Here is a 15995-nt window from a genome sequence, read left to right as displayed (position 1 = left end):
AAGAGAAAACTAAACGATGACGATGGTAAAAAGTCCAGTGGCGCTGCTCAGAAAAAGGTGAAGACTGAAAATGTACGTTTGCTTGTTTTTTGATTAACCCCGTAAGACCCCTTGAAAATCCGTTCTGGTCAAACTGCTCATATGCATGCATAGTAGAGGTAGCTGATATGGTTAGAGTTAGATTTCATCTAGACTCAGCTGTTTTCACATGCGTTGGATAGAGAACATGTTTAGGGTGTGTGTTTTCCCACAAAAAAATGTGTGTAGGTTCGGGTAATTTGGTTGTAGAAAGTAGGGTGAAAATTGGTCAAGAAAGCGAAGTAAAATGTCAGAAACAATCTTGTTTCCTTGGTAGTTGGTAGTGTATCCTTCCTACCCTGGCAAACAGTCCTCAAGTGTTAAGTGTCGTAAGATACATGGATCTGATAATGATCGAATACTTGTTGATGGATCAGAATACTGATTGGATACTGATTCTAGTATTCGTGTTTATATTTGACACACGCACATAAACACCCACCAAATTCTGTTGTTGGGTCCATTTTATGAATGGATATTGGAGTGGTCGTTCTTCAGATATTTGCATTTTGTATCCTCTTATTACGTGTTCTCTCCTTCAGTAGACAGGAAGTAGAACCTTTGGCTGAATTGTTGTACACTATTCTTATCATTATTGTTTTACATCAGGAGACGAAATCTTCGGTGAAAGAAGAGAGGACAGCCCCGGTTTCGAAATCAAGCGCATCGAAAGCTGTGAAAACGGAAGCAAATTCATCAGTGGGATCATCGCTGTCATCGACAGCCTCAAACGCAACAGGACCAGTGACTGAAGACGAAATCCGAGCGGTTCTATTGGAGAAGAAACAAGTCACCACACAGGATCTTGTTTCTCGGTTCAAGTCAAGACTCAAAACCAAAGAGGTACGATTTTCTTTCTCTTCTCCCATCTTATCTATATATATACTATACAACATTTAGTCGAAGAACCATGGAGAAGGGAATTCTATCTAAATAAATGCCCTTGTTGGAGAAAACATGTGTTTTCGGGATAATGATGTGTAATGTTATGTTATATGTGTTAGGACAAGAACGCGTTTGCAGATATTCTGAGGAAGATCTCCAAGATACAGAAGAACGCTGGGTCTCAGAACTTCGTCGTTTTGAGGGAGAAGTGAGTGTAGATCTGAAATGCAAATCTCAAAACCTGTTGCTATGTTAGTTCAATTCTCCATCTCAGCAAACCCGGTTCGGTTTGCTTGACCGGAGCTGAGGTCGAGCATATATGATAATAAACCTGGTCTTGGTTTAATCTCTAATCACCGTGTGTTTTGTTGGTACTCCCCTTGCCTTGGTTGGTTGTTAAATGATAAGGAAAACGTCCACGACAAATCATTTAATCACTACTTTATAGGACTGGGCGAATAAAGCTAATTTTTTGGATATTTGATCCATAGATGAAAATTAGGTGTTGATGCTGTCGGCGTCGACAATGATGAAAATCCGATCTTCCAATCGAAAACTCACATCCATAAATACCATCATTTGAGTCTACTACCCAGACCCAGTACCCAGGGTTAAGGTCGGAATCGGTACAACAGATTCCAAACCAAATCCCAGAATCTGACAGACTCGTGTTGGAGATTCAAAGAAAAAGAAGCCTAAGCCTCTGATTGATGAAGAGGTACAGGAAAAGGCTCTGACATCTTTGCTGTAGAACGTTTGCATCTGTACATTTCAGAACCAAAGTCCCAAACAAATGAGATGTTTTTGCGTGAAGAGAGTAAAGGGGATGGGAATGGGGGATATCAATAAATCATAACCAAGACTTCAGAACTGAACCCCACACAGTTTCTTCACTGGCTTAAAGCTCACAAAGGCAAAACGACCGTGAGAATCAGGACAAGAAACAAACCCAAAATCCAAAAGCCAAAAATTATGGTACACACATTCGAACAATTGATAAAACCCCATGACAACCAAATCCCTCCTACTCGCATCCAAAAAGGGATTTGGTCAAAGAGGATGCCCTGAAACAACTTTCAGAAAGCAAACCGTTTTCTGTCGGATCCATAAGACCTAATTAAAAAAAAAAAAAACTAGACTCGGCGTTACAGTTCACCACTCCACCTGTCCACCTGCAAAAAAGAAGCTCTAGTTCTGACAAAAACGATTCCTTTCTACCCTTATTCCTTACTGGGCTTTTGGCTTCTCAGACTTGACATAAGGAAGCATTCCCATAAAGTATTTTACTTTCGGGTTCCAACCTCGCTGCTGAGCACGGCAGAACATCAGGAATGTGTTTGCAAAGTAAGAATTGAAACCCATGAAGAGATGCCACAGAGCATGGCCCTGAGGGTTGACAGGCCACTGCGATATCGTCTTGCAGAAAACACGGTCACAGAACCAACAGACACTCCCCATGATAAGAGTAAAGACATACCACTTTGCAAGACGTTTGGCTGCTGTATCGTCGGTGTGAATGTAGTATTTGTACATCCGAGGGATGCAAAGAAGGCAAAGGATCACATAGTGGACCTTGAAGCCGACGCCAAACCGGACAAAGGCGTGGACTATGGCAAATGCAGCTCCGTAGAGGAAGAGAAAAGTGGGCATAGTACTCCGGTAATGCCAATCCGGTGAGTAAAGGATGTACATGTACAGAAGTATCTCCCAAACCATAGGTGTCTCGTCACTCTGTTGTTGCCTGCATGAAGACAGACATAATCATAATCTGGTCTGTTATGAATACAAAACTGAAGAACAAGACGGAAAATTTACGGGATTTCCCCAAAGAATTCAATACTTTAAACCAAGATGCATACAAGTTGATCTGGCAAATTCCATGCAATCTACCAAACCCATAACTTCAAATCACAGGATGTGTAGGCCAGGAAATCTACATGTTCAAGCACATTTACAAATTCACCATTGTTCTTCATTCCAATGTTTGGATATATAACCTATGACAGAAGTCAGTCAACAATTCCAGAACGGTAGTGTCATAGTCTGTACTTACACGCGTTGCAAAGTGGCATGGTAGAGCATGCTACCGATACCAAGTATCATATTGGATATGTGAAGAATGCTAAACCGCTTCTCGAACCCTTGCCTTAGTGCATTGAAAAGACCGATGAGAGCCAAAAGAATCCCGGGGGCATTAGATATAGTGTTGAAGAACTCTGCAATATACGACGAGTACACATAGTTCATCTCACAACACTCTATAGTAGAGGTCACGGGACCCCAGAAGCTCGATATCCCATCATCCATCATAACCAGTTGATATGTATCACTACAGATATATTTTGCAGAAACTAGAGAATCACAACAAATGTCTTGGAGATTTCAAACCACATCCTGCAGTAAACAAAAACACACTTCAGAACACCAAATTTCATCACAAAAGAAGGAAGAGAAGAAAGAATTAAGACAAAATCCCCAAAGGTATCTCTCAAGGATTCCAACGGAAATGAAAAGGACAACCTAAGAGACCACTAAATAGTTTCAAAATAGAACTTGTAAAAGCACGACACAAACAAACTACAGGAAGTAAGTACTAATGATGAAAACAAAACCACATGAGAATTTGAAAGATCTCGAGATAAATATAAAACATAATTGAATCCATTACCAGATCAAATTACACACAGAAAACCCAAATCACACAAGCAGTAACAAACTACAGGCGAATTCCTTTGAATTAACGGCATAGATCCATCACCAACTCAAACAGAGATGCCCCTCCAATTAAACACGAGAATTCAAATGTTACCAAGTTATGGTGCAATGCCCAAATCCCTAAAAATTCCAAAACGAAATCATCTCTGGTTAAACAACAACGCCTCCTCAGGCAAGAGCAAGGCGATCCAAGCAAACTAAACAGATCTCACCCATCAAACAAGCATTAACTCGATATCCGAAATTCAAAGACCAGACGAATCGAACACCAGAAAACCACCGATCAACCACGAGGAAACGAAGCCATTCCAATACGAGGACAAACCGTTTTCAGGCGATACAACAACGGAGATATACCCTTTCTCTCTCCGTCCCCAGAACGGTAAAAACCCAGAGCTTAGATGAATCCAGCCACGGCGGATCAGCGGTTTCTTCTTCTAGGGTGTATACGCGTGCATTAAAAGATCGGAACAGATTCTCTCGAAGGGAGGAATCGGGGCGAGAGACGAAGATTACTCTTTCTTTTCCTTACTCGCGGTATTTTTTTTTCCTCGCGGCCTCTTTTTTTTTTTTGTTCGGCTGCTGAGGTGCAAAGGGCATTTTCGACTTTTCAAGTTCCGGAATTTTGGAATGCTATGCGACCAAAGAGCGTTCCACTTTGGTGACGACGTCATCGAGCATTGAATAATATAATAAGACTCAAACATGATTCATGAATATGTTGATTTACAATTTGAATAGAATAATATTTAAAAAAAAACTCAAACAATATGATTCATGAATATGCCCATCACAATTTGAATTTTCTTCAAATTTAAAGAAACAAATAAAAAAACGTGTAATTGTTCAAACAATTTTCTTCGATTTGAACATTGAATAAAATGATTGTGTAAAGATTTTCTAAACCAAAAGTGCCATATAAATAGTGCTTAAAAATCCCAACTTTTTAAAACGCATGTAATAGCCCCGAAAGTTACCATATGTGTAAATTACATACGTTTATATAATATACTTAACAGTAATTGTTCAAACGATTTATAATTGTAATTTTTTTTTTATCACTGAGTCAGAAAAATACGGACACATTTTAAAGAAAATGCATACATACAATTTCTTGATATGATTTCAAGAAAGTTTAATACTCTCTCTGGTACGTTTAGGGTTTCTTTACACTCCCAAAAAGAGATGAACTATTTTAATCCGACCCTTCTTACAAAACCCCGTTCAAACGTTTTTGCAACTGTTTTAACTAGGGTTTAGGGCTTGTAGAGGTTACAGTTTATGGCTACTAGGTGACAGGTTTTCCAAGTTTGGGTTTTTGAATTCTAGGGTTTTTTTCATAGGATTGGGATTTAGGGTTAACGGTTTCCTCTCAGATTTTAGGGTTTGGGGGCATATGAGATTTCCCAAAAGGAAGTCATATTTTTATTTATTTATTTAAATTTGCTGTTTAGTAATGCGTTCTGCTCATTAAAAAAGAACCAGATCCAGACCCCAAATCAATCTCACAAAGCTCTAACAAAAAAACAGGACAAATGATTGTCTTGAAACCCTGTTTTTATATTTCTGAATAAATTCCTCATTTCAAGTTTGAATAAATTCCTCATTTCAAGTTTGAATAAATTCCTCACTCCAACAGTGAAATCCTTCAGTCTCTTACTTGTCACATCTTTAGTTCCACAACGTTTGAGCAAGTTTTCACGCTTGAAAATTCACCCATCATCACATCAAAATAGTCGGGTGGATGAATTGCAACACAAACCCGTTCAGAATCTGCAACGACTATAGGCATCCATAGACGCAGATCTGCCCAGAGACCGAGAGCAGATCGCCTGGAGAGTGCCCAGTCTCGATCTTGAGAAAGGGTCTCTCAAAACAGCATTTTCTTCCGCCGTTTTCTTCTTCTCACCCTTCTCCCAATCCTATTCATCCCACCCATAAAACAACAAAAAACTCAAAAGATTTCGAAAACGAAAAGAGATGTAAGAAGCTCGGTAAGCAGATGGGTCGATCGGATTAGCGACCACCGGCCAGTTAGCTTCTCGCTCAGATTTTCCATCTTGCTACAGCCGATTCGGCAAATTCAAGAACAAGGGTGTTTCAATCGATCACGAGCCCTTCTCTTGGTACATGCAGCATTGCGATCCACAACCAGAAATAAAATTTACGAAGCGGGATCGCTTCACTGACTCAAAAAAACGCTAACCCTAGATTTTTTACTTCAAAGAAAACTATTCGAAACCGTAACCCTAGCCGTCGAGGACGAGGAATGAGACAGCACTACTATTGCGAAGCGATGTTTATATAGGCGGTGTATGGGGGCATAAATGTCTTATTGCCTTTCTCCTTTCCGTAAGGTGAAGCCACCTTATGATTCAGAGTCTCTAATCGGGAAGTTATAGGATATTCTGGTTTATTCTAACCCTAAATTGATAATCCACTAAGAAACCAACACGTGTCCGATGCGTTATATGAACCCGCTAAGTCGCCTAGAGTCTTCAACCAGAATAGAAAGTAGTTGTAGGATACTCCGGGTGTACTGCAAGCCACAGAGATTTCTCCAATAGAAGAAGCACACGTGCCCTTTGTGTTATTTCACTGACTAAACCCATCAAAGGATTTCATTATCCAGACCCAGAAAATCTGGGAATCCAATACAAATCAAAGCGTGAACATCATAACTGGAAGTCCAAGCAGAAAGAAAAGATTCAGTTTGCAAGAACTACGATCAGTTTTCAAGAAGATTCAACAATCTCCATAATCGTCTTCGTCATCGTCGTTTGATCATTCATTTGTAACAGCAGGCTCTGCTTCAGATGAATAATCATGCCTGAAAAATAATAAAAATCATAATAGCATATCGATCATCATATTGAGAAAGCCCAGAGATAGAATCACAATCCAAAAATGGGGTCAAGTTTTTTTTTTATGGTAATGGTGAAGTTTGATAAAATAGATAAGAGGGTCATCATCATGTTCTCAGGCAGATCCGAACCTTCATATAACAAACTTAATTACTCATTTTCCTCCGATAGGTTCATGCAAAGTGTGTCTAATGTATTGCCTTCATGGAACGTAAGAGGTGCTCGGAGTTTTTAGTTGTTCTTACTTGATTTTTCGAGCGAGTTGATAGATGCCTGTCCCTGCCATGGCAACGTTCACACTGAAGAGGTTCCAGTTTTTCTGTAAAAGAAAACAGTCAAATTCGAGGGAAATTAAATAACCCGGATCTCGTAACTCGTAAGAGGACCATTACATAATCGAAGGAGATGAACGCGGTAAGACAAACTTGGATAAACACACACTTATAGATTCAAGATACATATGATCCAAGATTCCAAATCAGAGATTTAACAAACTTAGATACAAGAGGATAAAAACACAAACTTAGATTCAAGATACAGAGGGATCCAGATGAAAGGACCACAAGGAAAATTAAGTATAAACCACCAAGATTTAGAGTCTTAACTTAGGTTTAAAGGAAGAAGTAAGCAAAATCAGAGCTTAGCAAAAAAAAAAAAGGACAGTGCTTTTTCGGGTAGGAAAGCTTACAGGAGTGATCACAGTGCTGTATCGTGACCAGACAACTCCAGTGCATGCGACCGCTGTTATACAGAGGAGAAGAGAAATATTGAATCACTGAAGAGCGGCAATTCGATGGAAGTGATCAAGAAGAACAAAATCAAGAACAAGATAAGCATGCGTGGATATTACTAAAACAAGGAACAAAAATCGCCAAGAACACGGAAGGGTAATTACCTATCTGTTGAGGGTAAGAAAGTTTCTCTGGAGGTTTCGAGAAATCTGCAATGTTAGCAATGCTGATTCCCCACTTAAAGGTGGGCGCCCAGAAATGAACTGATTCACACAAAAAACCCGAGCACGATTCATCGTTAATGGCGATCTATTGCAAAAACTGTGATCAATCTATGGAAACCTACTTTCATTGTTCCACGAAAAGTAATTGGAAACAACCCTATTTCAATGGCGAAAACAGAATGATTTATGTAATGGAGAATGCACAAACGTGTGCAGCTTCTGCAGAGAACATGAATCGAAATGATCTGAAATAAAAGAGATATCATCAAACCCGAATTTCAACATCCTCGATTCCTCGCCAAACGATAGATTCCCTTTACTTTCAGGGAAGGCCGGTTGTTTATCCATTATTAGACCATCAAAATTCCTGCATTCTCCTGGATCGTAGGAGTACTAACAGATACATGCTCGGATTCGAAAATTGTCCGGAGAGGAGATGACACGGACGCGATACAACAAGGGTAATTTCAAAATCGATGGATGTAAAACAGCACGGATTAAGAATTCGGAGATTTCGATGGAAACAACCCAAACCAGGAATTGATGAAAAAAACGATCAAACGATAGAAAAAAAAAAGAGGAAGAAGAGTTTGACTGACTGGTTTTGGGTCCGGCAGGGTGATTCCAAAGAGCTTGTAGCTTGGAAGCCGCCATGGATGATTTCCTTCGACCTCTCTCCGAATTGTCTCCCTTCTTTTCCATCCCCTCCACCTGCCTTATTGCCCTAAAACGGCGTCGTTTTTGGGAAAACGTATTTTCAATATGAGAAAATCCTTGGTGAATAATACAAATTATAATAGTAAATAAACGCTTGGTGTGACACACACAACGCACGACATAAGGCGTTACAATAAAATAATATGGTTATTTTACAATGGAATTATGAGAATATTTTTCTTCGGGTTTGCATCATCATTCATTAACGGCAAGGGGCCTCGCTTCAGATGAATAATCATGCCTGAAACATATATAATAAAAGGATCAGATTATATAAGAACAATCGATGCAAATTCAACGAATCTAATTAATATATACATATACATATATATATATTCAATGTGTATTCTCTCAAATCTCTTTAGCACTTTGAAATCGTGTTGATTTATGTATTGTTTATATGTACACTCTTAAAGGTAATATGGAGGAAATTCCGAACGATCGTTCTTACTTGAGTTTTCGAGAAATTTGATAGAGGCAAGTCCCTGCAGTGGCGAGGCTCACACCGAAGAGGTTCCAGTTCTTCTGCAAAACCAACAAGCCAATAGACTGCATTGAATCAAGACACAAACCCTCATTTGTCCCAAATCACAATCCTTTTTTTTTCAGACAATCCACAAAACCTTACCGTTTTTTTGAAGGAAATAAAAGAAAAAATGGATCGGAACTTGCTTACCGGAGTGATCACAGTGCTGTATCTTGTCCAGATAATCGAGCTGGCTGCCACCGCTGTTGGATCACACAGTCGAAGAAAAGTTTTTTGAGAAAGAAAGTGATCCAGAAGAGAGAGGAGAAGAGTTCTCTTCTAATACATACGTAATGATCAAACCTCCGTTCTTGAACGAGTTTTTATGGTGGAATCAGGGTTCGGGCTCATATCAAAGACAAAATGATGAATTCGGATCTAACGAAGCAATTCTAAGTCCTAACACAAAAGGGCAAAAAGATCAAGAGCATTTCTTGCAATACAAGCATTTTCGAAATATCCAATGGCCAGAACACTAAAAAAACAGGTGTGTGTGTATATATATATATTACCCGTTTGCTGAGGGTATGAAAGTTCATCCGGAGGTTTCTCGAAGTCTACAACGTTAGCAATGGTGAGTCCCCATTTAAATGCTGGTGCCCAGAAGAAAACTGCAAAGAACGATTGGAATTGGAGCCAGAGGGATTCAACCATTATGATACCTCGAGATTTTACATATTACGTTTCTCAATTTCAAGGTACAAAGGTTTCCAGACATCAATCAAACCCTTTGAAACAAAATCATATGGTACGGATACTGAAACAGATTCTCGTCACGCGCACTAGAAGAATCTCAAAAATCGCTTTAGGATGATCCACCTGTCCCGATCATAATATCTGATGATAAAGAATTGAAGGAGAGAAAGAAATCCGAGTTGACTCACTGGTTTTAGGTCCCGCGGGGTGATTCCAGAATGCCTGCAGCCTCGATGCCGTCATCGATCTTCTCCTTCAGGTGCTGTCTCTCCAATTATCCCATACTGTCTCGAAGAACAGATCAAATGATCAGCAATGGTTTACTTGTATTACGAAACTTCCATGAAAACGCTCTCTTTCTGGTAAACGTCGTCGTTTTCAGCGATGTGTGACCTGTGGAAAAATCTCATAGCTGACGTCTGGTGTAGGAGGCGACTGACCACTGGAATGGCGCCACTTTCTTATTTTTTAATTTAATTATTTTCGTTCTCTTTCACTTTTTTTAGTAATTAATATTGTAATTCAGGATTATGATAAGGGGTATTATAGTCCTTTTATTATCTTTTTTTTTTTTTCTCTTCATGACCGTCTTCCATTCGGAGGAACTTTCAGAGATTTCCAGTTAAATGGCGATGGAAAATTCGCTCTTAAAATGCGACCAAATTCGCTGAAGAAGCCGATTGTTCTTCTTTCGGTGTCACTCTTGAGCACCATCTTATTCGTGATCTTCTTACAAGGCAGGCCCTACTCGTCGTCTTCTTCACTGGAATCAGACGCCATGGCCCGAAGCTTCATCTTGTGGCTCCACGGGCTGGGCGATTCGGGACCCGCAAACGAACCCATCAAGACATTATTCAAGTCCCCAGAGTTCAGGAACGCTAAGTGGCTTTTCCCTTCCGCTCCTTCCAATCCGGTCTCCTGCAACTGTACGATTTTCCTGGGTTTTCGCTTCTTCTTCTTTTTCTCTCCCTAATTTTGATGTTGTAGATATTGAAGGGTGGTTTGTTTATGTTCTCTGGGACTGGATCTCTGGGTTTTGCTCAAATTTTGTCTTTGATTAAGCCGATGAGATAAATCGATACCTTTATTGATGTTGTGAGGGTTGACTTGTTTCTGATAGTTGCTTTTGTTGTGGGATTAGCAATGGGATTCCTTTCGGTGAGTCTGGTAATTTGATATGAACATTAGGTGTAATGCCTTGGATTCTGGATTCTCTCTCGTTTCTCCTCGATGTCTCACTTTTTGGGTGAATTGTTGTTGCCAATGGGTATCTGACTCAGTTCAAAATGATTGCTGAAAGTGCAATTTGTTTGACAGTCTCTGCATTGTTGTTAATGTCTTTTGTTCTTTTGGTTTGGTTCATGGTGTAGATGGTATGGTGATGCCTTCATGGTTTGACATCCCTGAGCTTCCTCTTACAGCGGTAACATGTCTTTCTTGATCCAACGATCTAATTCTATACAACCATCTTGCTAATACTACAACAAACATCTTCTTAGTATGTCAATGTATAGTTATGCGGTTGGTTTATTATCATTCTCGAACCTATTATGTTCTTACAACAGCAAAGATCCAATCCTTATGATAAGACTTGGACAAAATTTCCTACTTTATCGTATGTGGTTCTCTCTTGAAACGGGATAGCCCGAGCTTCAGCTGATATGCTCTGTTCAGTGTTTTTTCTTGTTATTACAACTGTTTTATGCTCACACCAACGAAATTCTGTAACTTTTATGAATAATATTCTTTTGATTCCTGGTTGTCTCGAGTGGAACTTTCTCAGAAGGTGTAGGGTTCATACACACCCTTGGATTATTAAAGGATTTAAGTGATCAGGTATAAAACTTTGTGTATAGGGCTCTCCAAAAGATGAAAGCAGCGTGCTTAAAGCCGTTAAAAATGTGCACGCCATTATAGACAAGGAGATTGCTGGGGGAACAAATCCAGAAAATGTGTATATCTGTGGATTTAGCCAAGGAGGTGGATATCTATTGCCCCATAGCTGCAGATTTCTTCATCTGTTTTCCCCATTTTCTCGGAATTTCTATATGGGTTTCCCCATTAGTACAACAGTCTTTGAATCGATAGAGAGACCCTTTTTCTTCTTTACAACTTCTGAATCTGTATGATTCTATACATTCCACTTGCTGACAAAATTTCTGTAGGCGCTCTAACCCTGGCTAGTGTTCTTCTTTACCCAAAAACTCTTGGAGGAGGTGCCGTCTTCAGTGGATGGGTTCCATTTAATTCTTCGATCATCCAAAAGTTTTCTGAAGATGCTAAGAAGGTTCATCTGTTCTTCTTCTTCTTAAGAAGAACAATGTTTCATTTGTATTGATTTTGGTTTCTAAATCTCTCTATATTTCTGCTATGCAGACACCAATCTTATGGTCCCATGGAATCGATGATAGGACCGTGCTCTTTGAAGCCGGTCAGGCTGCTCTTCCTTTCCTTCAAGAAGCAGGCGTGACTTGTGAGTTCAAGGTATAATCAAACCAAACTCATTACTGCGGTACCTTTTATTCCGCTTCGTCCATCATTGCTTTCGGCTTCAGGCCGGGACAACCTTGTACAACAGAGAAAAGACTTCCAAACAGCTATGGCGCTTGTTTCGCCCAAAACCCGTTATCTATTGCTTTTTTTTTTTGTGGGCCTTTTATCGGTTTTATGTTCCATGGCTTCCTTGCATCAGTGAAGAAACCCTTTGACTTGCATGATCTGCTCAGAAAGAATCCAAAACTTTTCCAGACACAAAAGATCTAAACCCAAATGAAGTGATAAACTGAACAGTAGATTACGATAATGTCTATTTGCAGGCATATCCTGGTCTAGGGCACTCGATCGCGGACGATGAGCTCAGGTATTTGGAGTCATGGATGAGGCAAAAGATGCAGAGCTCTTCCTCTTAGACGTTTCAATGCCCTAAACCTCATTCCAAGGTGACGGACATACTTTTAGATGCCAGTTCTCTTCCTGAGGATGAGAAACATTTTAAAAACTTCAAGTTCAAGAAACATAAAACACTTCCAGACAGTGTCTCTGCTTCATCTGTGTGTCCCTTTGCTTGTTTTACTTGTTTTCATGTGTTTTTTTTTCTTTCTTTCTTTGTTATGCGTTGAAATGGCATTATGGAGACAAATGTAACATTTTTGCTATAAAATAATCATAGGATTCTCCTAGGGAGTAGGAGCATCAACTGACTTTATATGATTTTCCGTAATTACCCCTAATTGCATCTAAATCACAGAATCTTCTCGACACTGAAGTGAGACTGCTATAATCGAATCTAACGTGTTTGTGTGTGTGTATATATATATATATATAACAGGTTTTAAAATAAATTATATATTGTATACAAAATAAAATCCAAAAAAGTATGGAAGATGTTTGATTTTAAACAAGTTGACATGTAAGAATCGCTATAAATGTGATCCAATGGAAAAGGAAGTATCCAAGAATAGGGGCCTAGCCTACCATCTTACCATACAAAATTAATTCACGTTTTTTTTTGTTTTTATTTATTAAATTATTTGGGGTGGACAAATGAGAGCCGTTGGATCTGAATGATCATAGATGCGACAGAATCGATGGAGATGTGATGGATGAAGAGGGGATCTTCGAGTGCAGTGCAGTGGCCACTCTCCTTTGAACAACTCTTGTGTTTATGTGACTATGTGAGTACCCACTCATCTTTTTTTTTTATTTATACATACGTATTTATATATGTATCTCGACAGATTTCATTTATTTATTTTTATGAAAGAATAATAAAATAATACACAAAACTATGCATACATAAAGAAAGTGTAATTCTTTTATACAATTACAAATAGTAATTTCCATTAGTCTCTTCAAGACTACTTATCCAAAATTTTCAGAAGATATTGTTTTATTATTTTATTAGATAGACCGCGTGTGTGTGTGTGTATATATATATATATTGAATTTTAGTTATGTTTAATGAAGAGGATTTTTATAAAAGAGAAATTGATGTGTTTGTAACTTCTGAGCGTGCGAGAAGAAGAAAGGTGAAGAGGTCCTGTGAATAAAAAAGGCTTGCATCGCCATTTTAGGAGCCGATGGTAATATCGTTATTACGACATATTCAGATACCCATTCTCGTCATTTCGCCTCTCCTACGCCCTTCTTTCTCTCTCCACCTTCACTGCCTCTCACACTCTTGCGCGCGCGCACATTCTCTCTCTCCTCTGAAGCATTCAAAGAGTGAGGACTGTGTGGTTCTCTTCTCTGCATTTCGCTCTCTCTCTCTCTCTCTATCTGGAAATGGGTAGTCGGATCCAATCCCACCAGCTGAGCAATGGGTTGTACGTTTCGGGTCGACCCGAGCAGCCCAAGGAGCGACCACCGACAATGGCGGCGCGTGCTGCGCCTTACACCGGCGGCGACATCAAGAAGTCCGGCGAGCTCGGAAGAATGTTCGACATTTCCATCGTCGATATCACCTCGTCCCAGGTGCCATATCCGCTCATCGTCGGCGGTAGCAGTGGAGCCACCGGGACGCCACCGTCGAGAGTATCTTCCGCCGCTTCGTCGAATCCGAATAGCGGATCCGTTCGATGCGGACCTAACTCGGGTTCGGTTAGGAAATCTTCGGGACCTCTCTCCCAGCTTCAACCGACTGGTTTGATAACCTCCGGTCCTCTCGGTTCGTCCGGACCAATCGGAGCCGGGTCTAGGCGGTCGGGTCAGATGGACCACCGAGGGGGTAACACCGGGTCTGGTAAACCCAAGTACGGGACGGCAGTGACGAGTCTGGGTCCGGACCAAGTTCGGGTCCGGTTTAAGGTGCCGAAGGCGGTTGTTTGGGCGGTGATGGTAGCGGTGGCGGTGGTGTTGGTGGTTGATGGATTTATAATGGTGGTGGCGAAGAAGCCGGTGGTGGCGGCGGCAGTTGCGGCGGCGGTTTTGCCGGCGGTCGTGGTTTTGGCGTGGAGCTGCATTTGGGGAAGAAGGGGATTGCTGGGTTTCATTCGGAGGTACCCAGATGCTGAGCTTAGAGGCGCCATTGATGGGCAGTTCGTCAAGGTTACAGGGGTAAATTTCCATTCAACCCTTCAACTTCCAAGCTTTTGAACTATAACTTCGCATTCACTCACATGTCAGGTGTTGGTTAAAACTTGGATGTTATTGCTAATTTATAGTTAAATTCCATTAGTAGTAAAGTATATTCACTTAATTTTTGTTTCTGGTAACCAATTTGTTTCCAAACTTTGACTGTCTCATCTGGTGAGCTAGAATTTCGTTTTCGTTGCCTTTGGTGATGAATCTTTTGAATTCTTGAATCCGTTTGGTTTCAATAAGATTCATTTAGTACAAGAAACGGAGATGCCACTGAACAAAGGACTGTCTTCATGTTTTATATGCCGACTAACTCTTGTTTGTCTGAACTCCAGATTCTATATGCTGGAAAAAAAATGAACTTAACTATAAATGAATTCGAGTGTTCCAATTTCGGGATAGATTCAAGCATTTCAGTGACTTGCAGGCAGCTAGTTTAGTGCATAGGAGCACATATACCACAGAAAATGTGGTTAAATTTGGTCTTGGATGAGCAATGTGAAGTTTTGCACTTAATTTGTATTTCGATTTGCAGGTAGTAACATGTGGAAGCATACATTTGGAATCGTCCTACCAAAGGATACCGAGATGCGTTTACGTATCTACAGAATTGTACGAGTACAAAGGGTTTGGTGGAAAATCCGCTAACCCGAAACATCGATGCTTCTCCTGGGGATCTCGATATTCGGAGGTTTGCTTCTTGCTTTATGATTTCTTTGTTATTCATCTAAATCTCCAAAATATTCCTTAGTGTCAAATTCCCGATCTTGATGATGGTTTTTTATCTGTGTGTTCATGGGGCAGAGATACGTGACAGATTTCTACGTATCGGACTTTCAATCTGGATTAAGGGCAGTTGTGAAAGCAGGCTATGGATCAACGGTTTCTCCATTTGTGAAACCAGCAACTGTGGTCGATGTCACAGCTCGGAACAGAGATTTATCTCCGAGCTTCCTCCAGTGGCTGTCGGACCGTGGCATCTCCAGCGATGGCCGTGTTATGCGCCTCAAAGAAGGGTATGCCCCTGTATATACACACACACATCTTTAGTCATATATCATCATCATAGTCGTCTTCATAATGGCTTTGTGGAAGCAGATATATAAAAGAAGGGAGTACTGTGAGCGTTATGGGAATGGTGAGGCGACACGACAACGTTTTGATGATCGTTCCTCCCCCAGAGGAAATCTCGTCGGGCTGCCAGTGGTGGCACTGCCTTCTCCCAGCCGCCTATCCCAAAGGCCTCATTATAACATGCGACGATAATCAAAACTCCGATGTCATTCCCGTCTGAGCAAAAAACATTTACTGTTTCTTCGTAATCATTTGCAGCTCTCTGTACATATATGCTCAAAGAAATGTAAATAATTATCATGGATTACCTCTTTCTTATACTGATATATATATATATATATATATATTCTTATGCTATCAATCTTATGGGTTTCAATTCTCGACTCATAAACTCGATTTTTGGTAT

At 40.2% G+C, this 15995-nt stretch overlaps 6 protein-coding genes across 9 annotated transcripts in view; 3 read left to right on the top strand and 3 right to left on the bottom strand.

Annotated features, from left to right (window-relative positions):
- LOC104812992 (transcription initiation factor IIF subunit alpha) overlaps positions 1-1333 on the top strand; it is a 5017-nt gene extending 3684 nt beyond the window's left edge. For 2 of the 3 annotated variants that reach the window (XM_010540452.2, XM_010540453.2), the window contains exons 9-11: positions 1-72; positions 688-921; positions 1083-1333. In XM_010540452.2, coding sequence (XP_010538754.1) covers positions 1-72; positions 688-921; positions 1083-1175 — 399 coding nt within the window. In that variant the 3' untranslated portion in view covers positions 1176-1333. The remainder of the gene's footprint in view (positions 73-687; positions 922-1082) is intronic. The other variant, XM_010540454.2, reaches the window with a different exon arrangement.
- A 470-nt stretch (positions 1334-1803) lies between these two features.
- Positions 1804-4214, bottom strand: LOC104812991 (alkaline ceramidase 3-like). The gene is made up of 3 exons (XM_010540449.1): positions 4004-4214; positions 3017-3357; positions 1804-2704 (listed from the first exon to the last, which is right to left on the bottom strand). The coding sequence occupies exons 2-3, from the start codon at positions 3271-3273 to the stop codon at positions 2191-2193; spliced, it is 771 nt and encodes a 256-aa protein (XP_010538751.1). The 5' UTR covers positions 3274-3357; positions 4004-4214; the 3' UTR covers positions 1804-2190.
- A 2063-nt stretch (positions 4215-6277) lies between these two features.
- On the bottom strand, positions 6278-8195 carry LOC104812989 (mitochondrial pyruvate carrier 4). The gene is made up of 5 exons (XM_010540447.2): positions 8097-8195; positions 7438-7536; positions 7231-7283; positions 6788-6861; positions 6278-6508 (listed from the first exon to the last, which is right to left on the bottom strand). Exons 1-5 carry the CDS (start codon positions 8149-8151, stop codon positions 6463-6465), a joined length of 327 nt encoding a protein of 108 aa, XP_010538749.1. The 5' UTR covers positions 8152-8195; the 3' UTR covers positions 6278-6462.
- On the bottom strand, positions 7231-9743 carry LOC104812990 (mitochondrial pyruvate carrier 4-like). The gene is made up of 7 exons (XM_010540448.1): positions 9625-9743; positions 9253-9351; positions 8891-8943; positions 8666-8739; positions 8097-8455; positions 7438-7536; positions 7231-7283 (listed from the first exon to the last, which is right to left on the bottom strand). The coding sequence occupies exons 1-5, from the start codon at positions 9677-9679 to the stop codon at positions 8410-8412; spliced, it is 327 nt and encodes a 108-aa protein (XP_010538750.1). The 5' UTR covers positions 9680-9743; the 3' UTR covers positions 7231-7283; positions 7438-7536; positions 8097-8409.
- A 281-nt stretch (positions 9744-10024) lies between these two features.
- LOC104812987 (probable carboxylesterase SOBER1-like) lies at positions 10025-12514 on the top strand. Its single transcript, XM_010540446.2, has 6 exons — positions 10025-10362; positions 10807-10859; positions 11293-11416; positions 11602-11723; positions 11813-11920; positions 12253-12514. The coding sequence occupies exons 1-6, from the start codon at positions 10089-10091 to the stop codon at positions 12343-12345; spliced, it is 774 nt and encodes a 257-aa protein (XP_010538748.1). The 5' UTR covers positions 10025-10088; the 3' UTR covers positions 12346-12514.
- A 972-nt stretch (positions 12515-13486) lies between these two features.
- On the top strand, positions 13487-15915 carry LOC104812986 (uncharacterized membrane protein At1g16860-like). Of its 2 annotated transcripts, none has more exons than XM_019202368.1 (4): positions 13487-14491; positions 15051-15206; positions 15320-15536; positions 15619-15915. In XM_019202368.1, the coding sequence occupies exons 1-4, from the start codon at positions 13721-13723 to the stop codon at positions 15807-15809; spliced, it is 1335 nt and encodes a 444-aa protein (XP_019057913.1). In that variant the 5' UTR covers positions 13487-13720; the 3' UTR covers positions 15810-15915. The 2 variants fall into 2 exon arrangements, with proteins under 2 accessions (XP_019057913.1, XP_010538747.1); XM_010540445.2 differs by having other exon boundaries at positions 13491-14491; positions 15320-15531; positions 15614-15915.
- The last annotated feature ends 80 nt before the right edge of the window (positions 15916-15995 follow it).

Source organism: Tarenaya hassleriana, unplaced genomic scaffold (genome assembly GCF_000463585.1).
Source record: "Tarenaya hassleriana unplaced genomic scaffold, ASM46358v1 Cleome2, whole genome shotgun sequence".
Classification (NCBI taxonomy): domain Eukaryota; kingdom Viridiplantae; phylum Streptophyta; class Magnoliopsida; order Brassicales; family Cleomaceae; genus Tarenaya; species Tarenaya hassleriana.
Note: the sequence above shows the minus strand (reverse complement) of the source record. Positions and strands in the feature narration are given on the sequence as shown.